Here is a 17,367-nt window from a genome sequence, read left to right as displayed (position 1 = left end):
AACCCCAATACTTGGAAAGCCAATCATTTAGAATACTCGATCGTGCTTCCATTATACAACTCCTGCACAAAATTTTAAAATGAAAAATTTAACGAATTACACAATTTTATTAAGTACAGTAAATTTGAGTGGGGAAATAAAAACAATCGACATCATGTCGCGCATATTTATTTTTAAATTAAAAGAACGAGACTGATTTTGAAATTGCACTTTCAAAAAATGATTGTTGTATATATCTACATTTGTATACATACACCAAACTGTATGTAGATATAGAGAGAGAAAGCTTGGTTACAGGGGATGACAATGGACAGAGAAAAGGAGAGAGAGATAGAGCTAGAGAGTACAATGTACACAAATTGTTTATTATTAGGTCTAGATCCTTCCGTTCTCGGCGCCGGAGCTACTCATCCCGTCGGTCTTTTCCGTCATTCTAACCCTAAATTAGGCGAACAGCTTCTCTATTTCATCCTTTCCTCTCTCCGTGGTCCGATTCAATCCGCTAAAGTAACTCTCTCTCTCTCTCTCTCTCTCTCTCTCTCTCTCCCTCCCTCCCTCCTTATTTGGTTTGATCTGTTTTAATTTCACTGAAATGTGGATTTAGGATTTCGATAAAGTGTGGCCGATTTTCGATTCCGCTCAGTCGAGGGATTTCCGCAAGGTGAATTTAGCTCTTTTATGTTTGTTTTTTTGTGTGATTTCTGATTGATCTGAGTGAATTTTGTATTTGATGTGTGTTTTTTTGGGAATATGAAGGTTGTACAGGGAATTATAACTGAATTGGAATCGCAAGGGGCTCTTCCGAGGAGTAATTCAAGAGTTTCATCTCTTGCTACGTGTTGTGGACCTAGGTGAGTAGAGTTTATGTATTTCTTTCGGGTAAAACAGATTGGGATGGCCTGTGTTGATCTGAAGTTGAGTTCATATTTTGAATGAAGATGATCATTTTGGAAGTTATAATAGTAGTTAAGGTTTAATTTTTGCAAGTGCCATAAGTGTAAACATTAAGCTTTGACAAATTAGGCTGATCTGAAATACTGATGGACTGCAATTTAAATTTCTCGTTTGATTATTAATATAAACTGATTCAGTAGGGGAGAAGTAAAAATGGACAAACAGATATAAAAGAGATGCTTCTTTTTTTTCCCCTTTCAATAAAGAGGTTGAATTTCAACTTTTAGTTTGTTGTGATTGTGTTGGTTGAGGACAGTCTACTCAGACTTCACATATAGAACTCAATTACTTTAACATATACTATTTGACTGTCCTGATATATTCTCAGATACTTTGCTAATCTTAACTGCAGATTTGTTGAACTTTTGTGGCAACTTTCTTTGCATGCTTTGCGTGAGGTTCATAGACGAACATTTGCAGCTGATGTAGCTTCTAACCCATTGCCTGCGTCATTGACAGATGTAGCTTTCTCTCATGCTGCGACACTGCTTCCTGTAACAAAGGTAATCAGGATCGAGGTCATCTATTATAAGGTGGAGAAAAGAGCATCAACAATTGATATAGTAGAAGTTTAGAACCCTTAAGTCATTGTTTTAATCACCATAAGAGTATGAAGCTATCTATGGCCAACTACTGTTTTTGTTTAACTATTTTTCACCCAATTGCTCTTGTAAGGATAAAATCCTTAGATGCTGAGGCTCATCACTCTTGTTGCATAACCAAGTTAAAAAACAGTATTATGTATAAACTATATCCCTCCAGGACTATAGGTGAAGCCAAGCCAAATTACTACATGATAGATTACACTCAAATTTCTCACTGCTTGACTTAATTTAGATTATTTTATTCATTTCTCCACTTAATCCAGCTCAAGCTCGTACATGATTTGATTTGAGGAGTCTTGAACTACTTGTTTGAGTCTATTACTTTGAACTTGATAATACTCAGGCATACATACACACTACAAAAGTGTCATATTACACTGAATTGTAAATGATTAATAATTCATGATTCATCTTTACGGTAATAATTTAGCATTTATGTGTTTGTGTAATAATATCACATCCCATATTATTATGAGGATAAATAACCAATTTGATTCATACAAGTTAAACTAAATACGTTTTGAGATATATTCAATTAGTTAAAACTATTTTAAACAAATATGGAGAGTGGATGAGTTCAACTCAGGTTTAGATTTGTTCACTTTTCATATGTGAAAATGATTTCTTTAGTTTTTTAACAATTCGGATCATGTTTGAACCCAAGTAACTAGGACTTGTTTTCAGCCCTACCCCCACTCACTAAAAATTTGTTTATATCCGGGTTTTAGTTGAAGTGACTCTTTTCAGAGAGTTTTGCTATATTCTGTCTATTACTCATATTTAAAACTTTAGAAAATTTGTTAAATTCAATACTGGATGACATCTATTACTTCGCAGATATGAGTCTTATGGTTTATGTTCACGTTCTATTTGTAATTTACCAGTCAATTTAATATAACCGTCCAAATGTCATTACATATGACAGTTATTGAACTGTCAATGTTGATCAACTGTTAAAATTTTGTCTACTGAGTTGATTGTTAGAAATTTTACTTTGGCGATGCATTTATGACTAAAATGGTTACCTGAGAAGCTCATGAAGTAATATTTAAAAGTGTGTATTACACACTTTATAATTTATGTCTATTGACTGATCAATAGTAGTGAGGATGGATCATTTAGATGTGCCAAGAGGCGACCTTTTTTGTAAACTTAATATGAGTAGGACATTGCAAAATTTCATATATTTATTACAGTGACTGTAAATTATTTTGGGTATTTCTTCAAAACAAAAAATTATGTTGCCAGCACACTTTTTGACTTGAGTTGATCTGATAAAAAGGCTAAAATTGCTCTGGAGCGAAGAAAGTTTCTGAAGAATGCTGAGATAGCAGTGCAGAGACAGGCTATGTGGTCAAATTTGGCACATGAAATGACTGCTGAGTTCCGTGGCCTTTGTGCTGAAGAGGTAAGGGAGAAAGCTTACTTTTGGAAGGCAGATAGATGCCGGTTTCTTCATATCCTGTTAGCACATATGTTAAATTTACTAAATTTTTGTTATGTAACTTGTGTGAACACAGGCTTATTTACAGCAAGAGCTGGAAAAGTTGCAGGACGTGCGGAGCAAAGTGAAGATGGAAGGCGAACATTGGGATGAGCTTGTATCCAGCTCAAGTCAGAATTCTCATATGGTTCAAAGAGCAACTCGTTTGTGGGACTCATTGTTATCTCGTAAGAGTGAGTACAAACATCTTGTGCATCGTGATGAGTGATCTAGTTTTACAATATGTCCAAGTTGTCCTAACTTGCTTTTCAAAAATATATGCATATATAGTATATATTCTAGTGTATTTAGAGATGTAAACTCTAGAGTTTGTGGTTAGTCATTTTAAATGAAATTTGAAATATATCTATGAAGACTCTTGGCCAACTTGCTGCTAAACTAATGATTTTTCAAGAATACTTTTTTATTTGACGTTATTAATTTGTTGGAAAAATTGACGGATATTGCAACTGGAAAGCTAGAAATCTGTGCATTTAACTTTAAACCATTAATGATTGGACATGCTATTGGTGCTTCATCCTGAAATGCAAAACTGTCAATGATTTATGAATCTACATGCTGAAAAGACTCTAGATAACCTAGACCTTGTCAGGTGGCCCCTAGATTGTGGCCATTGCTTAGGTGTTTCAGATGTATAATTGGGCAGTGTGGTAGAGAGACTATTATCCCTACTTTAGAGTTCTTTTTTATTTAAAGAATTAATTAACTTTTACTAATTATTACTGATGATGGATTTTGATACTTGCAAAGTTTGGAATAAATTTAAAAGATTCTAATGGTTTAGAGGTAAACTCTGCTCATCTTTATCTGAACTTCACTTACATATATATTTGTATGTATATCTAATATCTGACAATAAATAAATAAATAAATATATGTATGTATGTATATATATATATATATATATGTATATATTTTTAACTCGGGATATAATTGAAACCAGTTGAAACCCATTGATTATTAATAGATTATAGAAATCTTTAGAATTATGAATAAATTACAAGTCTATAGTATTTTGATGGTGTTTCTTTTATGCATCCCATGACTGCTTTCACTTGAGAAAGGAACAAATATGAAATGCTAATCAGTGATCTCCATTTTCCTGTACAATACATGTATCTTCTTTACATGAAGTTCTTCTTATTCAGGATACTCGATCTGCTAGTTCTAATGTTAAGCTACTACGTGCAGATCAACATGAAGTTCTTGCTTCGGGCCCTATTGAGGACCTCATAGCTCATAGGGAGCATAGGTGGGTGATATTTCATGCTGTATCTGTGTTGTACTTCAGGCATATAAGCATACTATCTTACGTCATCTCCTCTTCAGATATCGTATCTCTGGATCATCTTTGCTAGCAGCCATGGATCAAAGTACACAACTCCCATCTACTGACGTAACTTCAGCACAACCAAATAAAAGTGATCAAACTGATGGACAACAAGAGGATGTAATTAGAGGGATACAGGAGGATATTTCTGATTCTTCACTTTTACAAGGAAATGAAGTTTCTCGAGTCGATGATCGGAACGGAAGAGGCCACACGACTGTTGATATAGCAGAAGTTTTGAGGCGTTGGACGCATGCCTTGCAACGTATTCATAAACAGTCTCTACTTCTGGTATGTCTGATCCCATACAGTGTTTTTACCTTTCACAGAGGACATCATTTGATGTTCGTAAGTATAATTTTTGGAGACTAGTCGATAAAGTATAATACAGGATAACCTCTGTGTCATTTAACAATTCTTTTACCAAGTAATACAAATATGAATGGGAAATACATGTAAAGAGAAGTGATAAAACCGAGATAAGCAAGTCTAGTTCAATTTGGGAAACATTTACAAAGAATGTTTGCCAGCTGTTCTGTAACTTTGACCTGTTTTGAGATGAGTGATTGACACTTATATTTGTATTTACAGTTTGGATAGGCAAACAAATCTTTGATATGTAGGCACCTGAAAATCTCAAACTACCCGAGGTTACTATGTAAAATATTACTATGATTTATAAGTTGCAAGTAACCTTTCTTAAGATAAGCCTAATGGATGCAAAGATGATTAGAGTTTCAATTGTTATCTTTTGGGACATAGAACAGACATCCTAATAACAGTACAAGTAAAACCATAACAGATTACTTCCAGAATCTAAAACTTTTATGGAGGGGATAAAAGTGAGCAATTCATGTCTATTATATAGCATATGGCCTTGTTTGTTATATAAATGCCGACTTATTCATGAAAGGTTAGTTTCATATGGGTTATTCGAACATGTTCCTGTTTGATATATTCTTTCTTCAGGACCTCAACTTTTGGCTTAATTAAGCATGCTCGTGGGAGTATGTGGAATTATAAATGAATGAATTTGGGACAATATTTAGTCTGCTCAAATCTATTAATCGATCTGTTCATGTTATTGTTTTGCAGGCAAAAACTAATGATGGTGAAGGTCCAGAACTTCTCCGAAGCACTCATGATGGCGGTACAACTGGGCATTCCGAATCTCTTGTTGCCACTCTTTCTGAACATCGACAGCATCTAACAAGCATACAGGTAAGCCAATGATTTTATCAATTTTAAACATGAGTTGAAGCGGTAGTGCTTGTTCAGATATGATATACTCTTAAATTCTGCATGCATTCTAATTTTATAATCATAATTTTTTAAGTATGAATTAGAGTTGGCATTCATTTTTTGACGGGGACCTTTAAGAAGTGAACCCCCTACTATACCCAATACCAGATGAATCGATTGCTTACGCACTTCATCAAATTTATTAAACCAGTACTGTGGGAAGAGTTGTATATATTTCCTTTGTGAAATTATTGACAGAAATTGTCTTTTTCCAGCTATTTGAGGTGCACATGATTTGGGATTTTTTTTACTTTAAGCTCAGACTTTATGTTTCTGTGATTTTGTTGCATTACTAACAACTAGGTATACTGGATATTTTACTCCCCATGTCTGCTAAAGTCTAGAGAAGCTATGGTTTGTTAAGTCTTTATTTCGTGATGAAGTTTCCTGAAGCTGATTCACCAAGTGATATTATCATACTTTAGTTCTTACTTCTTAGTGAGCAAAGGTTCTTAATCAGGCTAACTGTACCCAAGATGTCATAATTAAGGGTAATAAGTACTACTTTACTGTCAGCTAAAAATAGGTTAAGATATTATCTACTTAATGCTGGACCATATGATGCATGAGGACACTGAATCGTATATAATATTTATTGAAGTGTTTGTCGTATATGAATTTTGTACGGGTGTTTATATTTGTACACTATGGTTACCTCAAACTTCCTTAATAGTTTTTAGGATCTGCATATTACATGTATACTTGGCTGCATGTCGATCTCCCTAGTGTGTGTACACGTGGTGTTGGCGCTATCTTATAAAGATGACTAGCACTTGACTTAGTAACTTTGCAACTACTCCAGTCCACTATATGTCCATCCTTGCTGCAATTTATTACTGTACTACTTTTATAACACACCACACACCTTGCTTTATGATTTTATTCTTTTACTGACATTTACCAAGTTTTTATGCATGTGCGACTTTGATATTTTTCTACATATATATTATTTTTTGAATATGTAAATTTAAATTTAGACTAATATTTGGACCATGTATATCTGGATATATGTTAAATTCTGTAGCGTATTACGATACTCAAAATTAAGTTACTCTCTTTTACTTTACTCATTATCTGGTTCACAGCAGTTTCTGAAACTAGAGTTGAGTTATTCGATATGCTTAGGTTAAACTACACATTGAAGAAATGACTTTATCATGTGTAGGTGCTCATCAATCAATTGAAGGAAGTGGCTCCTGCAATTCAGAATTCAATCTCGGAACTAACAGAGGAGGTGAATTCTGTCTCTGCTAATATACCTATGATGACCAGTCATCTTGGTAGATCCTCCTCACCAAACCATGCACAGAGTAGTGGAAGACCATTGGTAATTGTCTTCTGAAAAATTATCTCTTGTGAACTGCTGATACAGGCTTTTGCAACATCATAAACCTAGTGACACTGAATTGATCTTCAGGAAAGTAGCAGTGACGAGGTTTTGGAGATGACTTCAAGACTGTCTACATTTCAAATTGAGAAAAATTCAGCTAGTCCCCCTACCTTAAAACTCCCACCTCTCTTTAGTTCCACTCCAAATTCTGGGAAAGGCGGTAATATGCAAAAGCGAGACATCATACCACAGACAAATCAATCAGAATTGGTTTCAGAAAAGAAGTTGGTTGACAAGCCCCACTCAAACAATTCTATGGATAGTTCGCCACAAGGTATTTCTGTTTACTTCAATTTGATTGCTCAGTTCTTCCAATGATTACATTTCATAGCCTTTATTGTTTCAGCACTTGATGTGATATGTCGAGATTAATTCAAAGTTATTTGAATTGTTAGCTAGTGGATAAGTAGCAATAGTTGGAGATTAGAATGAATAAGCTAGTAGTGATAAGTATTTCTGAAGTTCTATCTTTTAGGGATTTTTTGACCATGTTGGCCTATAAAAGGCAAATTAATGTATTCACACACACACACACACACACATATAAATAGGCATTTGATCAAATACAAACCAATCTTAAAATAAAAACTAAAAACCACTATTGAAACTCTTGTAATTACTAAAGGCACTCACCTAACACAATCACATGTCATCCCCACACACTTGCAGTTAGCAAAACCCACCTGCCCCGACCAACTCTTACAACCCCATACCTCCCCTGATTTGAGCTAAAACTCACCACCGCTCCACCTTCGATCCGTCATCGTTGTCATCCTTGATCTCGCCATCATTGTCACCAGCTCCAACTTTCATCTTCCCCGTCATCACATCATCATCCTTTCCCCGCCATCACCACCTCCATCCATTCTCTGTCATCACCACCTCCATCTTTTCCTTCCCCTCCCCCAATCTTTTTCGACGATCTCTCTCTTAATGTCTTGAATGACTAAAGCTCAGTTGTGGATTTTAGTGTTGTTAAAACTTTGATATAGTTATAGAAATCAATTATTTCTGCTATACAAATTAGTGATATTCGCTTTATAAAATAGTGATAACTGCTTTATAAATTAGTGATATTCGTTTTAGAAAACAGTGATTTGTGTTGCTGAAATTAGTGATTTCCATGTCTTCTCACCTGACTGCATCTCTGATTATCTGCCACGTTACTTCTCAAACATAGAAATTAGAGATCGAAGAAGATGAAGATTACAGAGAGTGAGTTTGTGTTAATTGATAATCATTTTGTATGTATATGCTATGCAAAGTTTTGTATGTATATGGTGTGTATATCAATTTTCTACTAATAATAGAGAAGCGGTAACGTTAGTTTTGAGCAACAGTGGTTAGAAAAGTGGGCTGGGCTCAAGTGGGGCTGAATCAGGTTTTTAGTTTTTAGATTTAGGTGGTTTGTAGTTGAACAGGACTCTCTCTCTCTCTCTCTCTCTCTCTCTCTCTCTCTCTCTCTCTCTCTATATATATATATATATATATATATATATATATATATATATATATATATACGAGATTAGAAAAATCATTCTTCCTGGCAATAACATTCTCTTCTTTTCTATCAATAATAAACCAACATAATACAACAGATTGTTGTGTTATATCCACCCAATCCCATATGTTGTGTTCTATGTGAAGGGATAAAATTAGAACTGTCTTTTCAAGTATTGACCATTTGCTTTTTTAATAATTATTATTCATTATTTTCTTTCAGCAAGCAAAGACTATTCTTACATCCAGAATTTGAAGAAATCCGTCAGAGAAGCTGCTCTGTCGATGCAAGCCTGCAAAACAGAGTCATCTCAAGATAGTCATTCTGATGATGGTTCTGAGAGTTTCTTCTTACCGCTTTCAGGAAAAGGGTTTTCTCGGTTTGGTGCAGAAAATAAATCAGCTGCAGTAAAGAGTAAAAAGATGGCATCTCATGCAGATACTAACTTTCTTGAAACTCGTGCAACAGATAGTCAATATGGGAATTACAATGCAGATTTAGACATGCTAAACGACTTCGATTTGCTCCATGACTATAACCACATAGATGATTTTCTCTCGGCTTCTGCATCTAATGAAGTTTCTGATGCACAAGGTTCAATGTTTGACTTGGATGAAGCTCAAGTCTTCTCTCCTCCTTTACTGATGGAGACGTCAATGCTGTCAGATTCTTATGAGGATCTGCTTGGTATGCTTGCTAATTAACCTGTATTATTTAATATCTCTGCTTGGTAAGAGCAAGTGGCAGCTATCATGCCGACCAAGGTTCCACTCCCTCGGGAGACGCTTCGCACGCTTGCTCTTAGTAGTTGAGTCCGGATTTACCCAGTTGTGGATAGGTGCAGTCCATAACCTGGGGCTTGAAATCCAGCAATAGTGTGGGGTAGTTCCTAAAAGAAACTGCCAGTAGGATGCCTTCCCAAATTTCATATAGCAAGAAGACCTGCACCTATTGCCACAAAAAAGTCCATCGGTTTATCTTTACATGGAAAGGCTTTATTGGATGATTAAAGATTAGAATACAACATAACACAAGTCCGTAGACTCTTCAAACCCCATGCAGATTAAAGAACACTCCATTCAGGATTGATGCCTTCCTCCATTCCGACACCCACTAAATATTCAGCAGAGGCTACCCTTTGTACTTGGTAGATGAGGGACCGACAAATGCTGATGTAGCCAGTTTGATACGTAACCTGTTAAATGTAGATTACGATAGCTTTAAAAAATAGAATATCCTATATCTTATAATATTTTGCATACATGCTATATAGCCAGGGAAGTAAAAGTGCTGGTTGAAACCTGTAAGATAGAACCACGAGTTTAAGACAAACATTTCTGCATCTCTTTGCTCAATTTCTTAGTGGTTTTCTCTATTATTTAGCGCTTCTAAAGTGCGCAGGTGCCTCAAGTTCTGATTTTTTATAATTTTTTTTTTTGTGCAGCACCCCTATCAGATACTGAAGCAGCTTTAATGAATCACTGATGAATGTATGACCACATTCTTTGGTTATGTTAGTAATATGGCGTGGTGCTTGTGTTGTCTATAGATTCTCTTCCCTGCTAGTACATCTGTCGGCAGCACTGGCATGGTGCTGTGTTGTCTGTAGATTCCTCTTCCCGCTGGTACCTGTTGGCAGCAGCAAGTTTATAATTTATGTTTTTCTCTTGGGTAATGGAAGGGTCTGCTGCACGACACTCCTCTGCTTATTTTGATCTCAACCAAGGAAGGCCTGTTATATTTGTTTCGTTTTCTTTTCTGCTATATGTAACACCAATTTGACGTGAATAGTTAGTTGAATGTTTTTGTTGTTAATTGCTCAACTTCTATAGGGTCTGGCCATTATTCTGAATGCACAGATACATTTCTTGTTTTATATGAAATTTTAAAATTTGTCATTGTCAAAAAAACGAATGACATGCTCCTATAGTTGCTATTTCTTCTTTAGCATTTCGTTCCCGAAGTTTGTCACTACATCTTTTGTTTTCTTATACTCTAAACTTTATCCAAATCTCCAGAACATGGTAATACTTGTAATGTACACCGATAAGGCGGTAATATTAAAATTCTAAATTTATCTTGGCGGCGTTTTCGCCTATATACCCAACAGAAAAAAGAAACAACAAATCAAATATTTAAATTTATGTTGGTGGTTTCCTAAGAAATGGAAGTGAGACCAAGAACTTGATGAAATAGGTTTCGGGGTTTGTAGCCGAAATTCAACTTCGACTTGACTTAAAATTTAGCTGATATAAAAAATATTTTACTGATTACTGTATATTTTATATTTTATACAAAATTGATAGTTAATAGGGAGTACTCCCTCCGTCCCCCTCAATTGTTTACATTGGAGGGGGACATGGAGATCAAGACAATGTATGAAAAATGATTAAAGTTAGATGAAAAGTGAGTAAAGTGGTGGGATCTATCAATATTCAATAATAGATTTGAGATAGGAAAGTAGTGGGTGTAATAGTAGTTTTTATTGTTAAATATGAGATAGTGGGGGAAGATAGTGGGTGTAATGATGGGAAAAACTTACTATTTATGATAACGTAAAGAAACGAGAGGAACATCCCAAAATAGTAACTGTAAAGAAATGAGAGGGACAGAGAGAGTAATAAGTATCAAGTCATTGTGTCAATGCTGCTAGATTCGTTATGTAGGTATAATAAATATAATGCCTGACATTGTCTATTATCGAAACTTGAATATTTTTGGTAACGGTCGATAATTATATAATTTATAGTAATAATGAAAGAACAAAGATGATTATGATTAATCGTTGAAGAGGATGAAGGTTGGGGAGCGGAGAAACCATTTTATTTCTCTTAGGTATGACGTGATGTTTTTTTTTTTTCTGAATAAATGAGTTTATTAGTAAAAGATGATACGGTATCTACATAAACAGTCGTGTCGAACAAACAAAATACAGAATCAATCACCTATCAATCCATTCTTCTTGTTAGAATAAAATCACGTGATTTGTTAAAAATGATATATACACGTGCTTCGTTAGTTGATAATTTCAAGTCACTAAAATTGATAAAATGTTAGTATGTATATATGTTTATAGTATATATTGAAGATGTCGTAATTTTAGTATATCTCTTAAATATATTAAACTTTATTTTAACAGGTCTAATTGTAAGAAATTTAATTCTATAATTTAGTTGATATATTTATCCAAAAAATATCAACAAATTTATATATTTAAATTTATTTTTAAAACTAATTTTTTGACAAGATGTTTTATTTCAAATGTTTTTATGTATAAAATAAAATATATATTAGATTAAATATTAAATACTAAAATTACAATATAATAACAATTCGAAAAACTAGTATAAAAATTTATTTTCATAATTTCAGTGTTCAATTAAATGAAGATGTTGAAAGCAATATAAGTGTACGTAAAGAAGGTACACTGTCTAGGAAACATCTACCTATCTAATCAGCTTTTAACATCTCTTTTTCCCAGATAGATTATTTTACACTCATCATTTTCGTATGTTTTTGAATTTTCACGCACACCAAGAACAACAAATTCTGTAGCCACATTTTTTATTTTCGATTTCGTGTATCAAATTATCGAGTCTGGTAGATAGAATTAAGGTGAAAGAAATGCCTAGTGTAGCTGTCAAACTATACAGCGTCTTCTTCAAATTCCTGTTGAAACATCGATTACAATCCCGATTTCAAGCCCTAATTGACGAGACTAGTAATCCCGATGGTTTCGGCGTTTCGACCCGACCCGATGAGTCGATCGCCGCCGCGAATCCGTCGTTTTTCGACGGCGTTGCTACCAAGGACATCCACATCGATCCTTTCACCTCTCTTTCGATTCGTATCTTTATTCCTGACACGTGTTTAGCTTCGCCGCAACAGTCTAAGTCTAAAGCTAGGGGCTTGATCCGATCCGAGTCGGGTTTCGGATCTTTTGAGGATCCGATTAGGCGGACTAGTTATGATCCGAGTAGTGTGACGAGTAAACGTGAGGAGGGTGTTGGTAGTCGGCGGAATAGTTATGCGTGTGTTGGAAGTGATGATTCGAGTGTGAAATTGAAATTGGAGAAAGGGGAGAGTTATCAGGGGTATTTACCGAGTGGGAGAGAGAATTGTAGGAAGTTGCCTGTGATGTTGCAGTTTCATGGAGGGGGTTTTGTGAGTGGGAGTAGTGATTCGGTTGCCAATGATTTGTTTTGTAGGCGGATTGCGAAATTGTGTGATGTTATAATTGTGGCGGTTGGGTATAGGCTTGCGCCTGAGAATAGGTTTCCCGATGCGTTTGAAGATGGGATGAAGGTTTTGCATTGGTTGGCCAAACAAGCGAATTTAGCTGAGTGTAGTAAGAGTATGGGGAATGTGAGAGGGGGAGCGGAATTGAGGAAAGGGGAAGTTCAGGGGCATATTGCTGATGCTTTTGGTGCGTCAATGGTTGAGCCGTGGTTGGCTGCTCATGGTGATCCTGCCAGGTTAAAACTTTCTACTTTTTGAATAGTGATACCTGTTGTGTGTAAATATGTACAATCGTATTCTATATTAGTCGGATGGTAGTTTTTGCAAGAAAGTCTATACTGATTCTAGTTCTGCTTGTTTGAATACTATAAATTGGTTCTTTTGCATAATTGTTTTTTGTTTGGCAAGCTATAGCAAATACAAATGAAGTTAAAATATTTTGCTTATGTTTTTGAAACAGTTACAGGTAACAGGAAGGAAGTGAAGTGTTGCTTAAGTTTACAAATAGTTTAGGTAGTGAAGCATGTTGCTCAACTTTGAATTGAATTAAATGTAGTAATAGATGTCAGCTTGAGTTAAACCCTAAGAAGCTGTGTTACAAAACTATAGCCATCCATACATAATGAATTTTTTTAATTTTGAATATCAAATTAGGACTTTATGAGATTGCAAGTCGATTTTTTTTTAAAGTCCTGATACTAAGCTGCTGGCCCAACTCACACTAAACCTACATGTTTAAATTATTAGTTAAATTTGTATTATAGTACTAAGTTACCGAAGTAGAGCAAGTAGATTATCATATATGCTTAAGATTCTTGATTCTAGTGTAGTATTGTTTTGTCTACAGTTGTTTGCTGTATAATCACAGTGTAGTATTTTTGGCGAAGTGGATATTATTTGAGCTGTTTTATTCTCGTAAGAATTTTATTGGTCATTAGCTCACAGTATTTCTTTATAATTCTCTATAGAGCTGAGTTATAAAATTGTGGGGGCTTTCTGCTATTTTGACTTCCCAGTATTTACCAGACTTGTTCAACATCAAACATCTGATTATTTGATTTGCTTATCTGACTTTTTTATGGCAAAAATAAATAAATTGACTTCCCATATTTGCAATGAATTGAGACTAACTTGGATTTGCTATCATATACTGTGGTAATTTGAATTATTTTATGTGACTTCATTGTTTTTTCTAGGAGTGCTTAGTGAAATCTCATCCCTATCATAATCATGTGTTTTCTGATCTATGAAAATTAGAGTTTCTTGTACATTGCTGTGTTGTTAGTGTATATTGATGGCATCAGTATTCCTGCTGACCTGACACTGTAGTTCTAGTTGTTCTTTTGTACTCTTCTGTTAATCCATACACTTCCCTTAATTGTTAGGAATGTGGAGATTGGTGCTGGTAGGCACGGTAGATACTAGAGACTCTTGCATTATAGAGAAGGATAATATTGATGCAATAACAGTCAGTAGCCATGTTCTTCAAGCCCAGTTCAAGTTTGGCATCTTGACTCCTAATGTTTTATTTGTATGATTTGGCTGATGCTGAAAAATATGTAGTTATCAGCGAGTCTCTGTTTTTAAAATGGAAGCACAATGTTGCTTTCTTCTTGAAACTACATTTGCTATATGGTATAGAACACACTGTGTTGGGAGTTATCACAAGACTAGAAAGTAAATGACGTACTGTCCCATGCTTCATTTGATTCGTTTAGGAACATAGGAACTACAACAATTGGGCTTGCAGTAGACACATACCTACTTATTTGTACTTTGTTTTTGGTGGAAGTGTGGAACCCTTTATGCAAGAGAAAGTTCCTTGCAGGCTTCATAATTTCAACTTACTTTCGTCTCAAGATTTTATTTTTAGACAATTTAACATGCAATATGAAAAAGGAATTGTTTTAGATAAGTATTACACGCCTCTTAACTGCAAGGACCTAATTGCTTGTTAAAATTATTGGTCAGCTGATTACTTTACATGTAAAGGTTCAAATAATGTTTTACAATGCAGTTTTTCGCAATTAAGATTGGTAAAATTGTTGGCTGTTTTTTTTTATTTGAATCATTTAATAGCCAATATTCAGCATTCAGACACTATTGTAGACAGTTGAGGTTTTAAATTAACATGTAGTGATTAATAAAAGAGTAAAGGTAACTGGAAAAACTTTGGTCGTAATTTTGTTGAGGTAATTGATGTTATTAGAGTTTACTGGTCATGCTTCTAGATGTTGCTCAGTTAACGAGGCAGTAACTGAAGAAATAAATTGCTTTGATTTTCACCTTCTCTGGCTATGCCACAGAACAACTACCAATCATTTGCCACTTGTGGTTTGATGGGAAGTCGCAATTGGTGCATGACCTTGTTTTGGATCTAGGTTTTGATTTGGTATAGTGCGTAATCTCATAGTGGATCTACTTTTTGATCATAAATGTCTTTTAAACATTTAATACAGCTTTGGTGATGTGATTTTGATGATCATGTGAAATTGCTCTTTACAAGGATCACACATACTGATATTACTTCAAATCTGTTATATTTGTATAAATATATAGTTGGATCTTAACATAGTGTTTACCAAATGATCAGATGCGTCCTACTGGGGGTCAGTTGTGGTGCAAATATTGCTGATTATGTGGCTCGGAAATCTGTAGAAGCTGGAAGGCTTTTGGATCCGGTTAAGGTTGTTGCACAAGTTTTGATGTATCCATTCTTCATTGGAAGTGTTCCAACACATTCTGAGATCAAACTGGCTAATTCCTACTTCTATGACAAGGCGATGTGCATACTTGCATGGAAACTATTTTTACCCGAAGCGGAGTTCAGCCTAGACCACCCTGCTGCAAATCCTCTTATTCCCGATAGGGGGCCGCCTCTGAAGCGCATGCCCCCCACACTAACAGTGGTAGCAGAGCATGACTGGATGAGAGATCGAGCCATTGCTTACTCAGAGGAACTTCGTAAGGTGAACGTTGATGCACCAGTTCTGGAGTACAAGGATGCAGTTCATGAGTTTGCTACCCTGGACATGCTCCTTAAGACACCTCAGGCCCAGGCATGTGCCGAGGATATTGCTATATGGGTAAAGAAGTATATCTCGCTTCGAGGTCATGAATTCTCCTATTAAGCACAAGAAGTCCAGAATCACGTAGAGGAGCACCAACTACTTGCATTTCTGATGTATATTATAGGATGGGCTTCAATCCATCAACTTGCTGCCATTGACAATTTGTTTGTAGCTTGAGTAGTTGGTTGTCCCTAGCTTCAGGGTTCTTCCACGGTTTTGTGGTTGGTTCTTGTGCCTCTGTTAATTTTTTGTAATATAGAGTATTATTTGTGTAGGTTTAGTTGAGTTATGAGATGCAATAGTTTTGTGTTCTCTTTAGGTGAGTCTGATCACTAAGACACCTTACCATAATTCTTTTGTTGTGTATGAATATAAACCATTATTTATGAGTAGAATTCATCTGAATGAATTTTCCCACATCTCGTCTTGGAGTTTTGGTCTAGTGTAGTAGTGTGTCATTGGACGGTGTTCTGGTTGATTGCAAATCTGTTTTCATTTAGGAGCTATATATTTAACAGTAGTTTTTTGTCAGAGCAGGATCAACTAGTGCTTCATGTCTTTCATTCTGAATCTCTATATCTTTAGATTTAGTTTGACAAACTTGGGTTGTTGCCAACAGCAACTGATGAACTACTTTAGAGGTTGTTCTGAGTTATTGCAATGTCTCCAGAAGTTGCAAAGAGCTTTCCTTGCCCTGTTTGAAATCCCCAAATCCTAAAATTGTGGTCAATACAGTATTTGTAAAATTTTGTTAAAAAATCAAATATCAATTATTTAGAATAGTTATGCCTTATATGGGTTGAAAGGCAAACATATTACTTTGGGATGGAGGTATTATGTTCTTGGAATTTACAATATTTTATTTATTTGTCTATCCTCTTGGATTTTGAAATGCTTTATTGTTTGTCGATTTTCTTGGATTTTGAAATGCTTTTTTATTTGTCTATTTTCTTGGATTTTGAAATGCTGATATTTGATATGTCTTGACTTTTGTCTTTTGTCATAGTTAAAAAGAAAAAAGTTATATAATAAAGTAAATTATAAGTTTTTCTGTCATAGTATTAAGTTTAATTTGAAATTATTTTTCGGAGCTGTTTAATTAACTGTTTCTTTTCCTATGGGGAAATAATAAGTGGCGAGACACTGTAATACAAAACCGAAACTTCTGAATCAATTTTTGATTACTTAGATAAACTAAGCATTTGAATTCATGAAAATAAATTTCCTGCAGTGGCCTGTAATTTCACCTTGTTATCAATACATATGAGACACTAGTCATAATCGCCCAAATTACTGTACTCCTTGTGCAAAAATTATGATATCACGAGATTGTACAGCAAAAAATTCTTTTGATTCATCTTTATAAACTATAAGACTTTATTTCATAAGGTATTATAATCCGGTGAAATAAACTAAAATATGGATCCGTGAAATTGTAAATAAGGTTATAATTTCTTCCGACAAACATGGC

At 34.9% G+C, this 17,367-nt stretch overlaps 2 protein-coding genes across 2 annotated transcripts; both read left to right on the top strand.

The window, feature by feature from the left end:
- The first annotated feature begins 208 nt into the window (after nt 1-208).
- Nucleotides 209-10,533, top strand: LOC108214367 (AUGMIN subunit 6). Its single transcript, XM_017386329.2, has 13 exons — nt 209-507; nt 605-661; nt 757-851; nt 1,307-1,457; nt 2,842-2,967; nt 3,080-3,236; nt 4,255-4,315; nt 4,393-4,684; nt 5,489-5,614; nt 6,861-7,022; nt 7,113-7,359; nt 8,809-9,273; nt 10,031-10,533. The coding sequence occupies exons 1-13, from the start codon at nt 301-303 to the stop codon at nt 10,069-10,071; spliced, it is 2,187 nt and encodes a 728-aa protein (XP_017241818.2). The 5' UTR covers nt 209-300; the 3' UTR covers nt 10,072-10,533.
- Nucleotides 10,534-12,021: 1,488 nt separating this feature from the next.
- LOC108210411 (probable carboxylesterase 16) lies at nt 12,022-16,315 on the top strand. Its single transcript, XM_017381678.2, has 2 exons — nt 12,022-13,061; nt 15,419-16,315. The coding sequence occupies exons 1-2, from the start codon at nt 12,211-12,213 to the stop codon at nt 15,954-15,956; spliced, it is 1,389 nt and encodes a 462-aa protein (XP_017237167.1). The 5' UTR covers nt 12,022-12,210; the 3' UTR covers nt 15,957-16,315.
- The last annotated feature ends 1,052 nt before the right edge of the window (nt 16,316-17,367 follow it).

The sequence above is a fragment of the Daucus carota genome, chromosome 3, assembly GCF_001625215.2.
Source record: "Daucus carota subsp. sativus chromosome 3, DH1 v3.0, whole genome shotgun sequence".
Taxonomy (NCBI): Eukaryota; Viridiplantae; Streptophyta; class Magnoliopsida; order Apiales; family Apiaceae; genus Daucus; species Daucus carota.
This window is presented reverse-complemented; position numbering and strand designations above follow the sequence as displayed.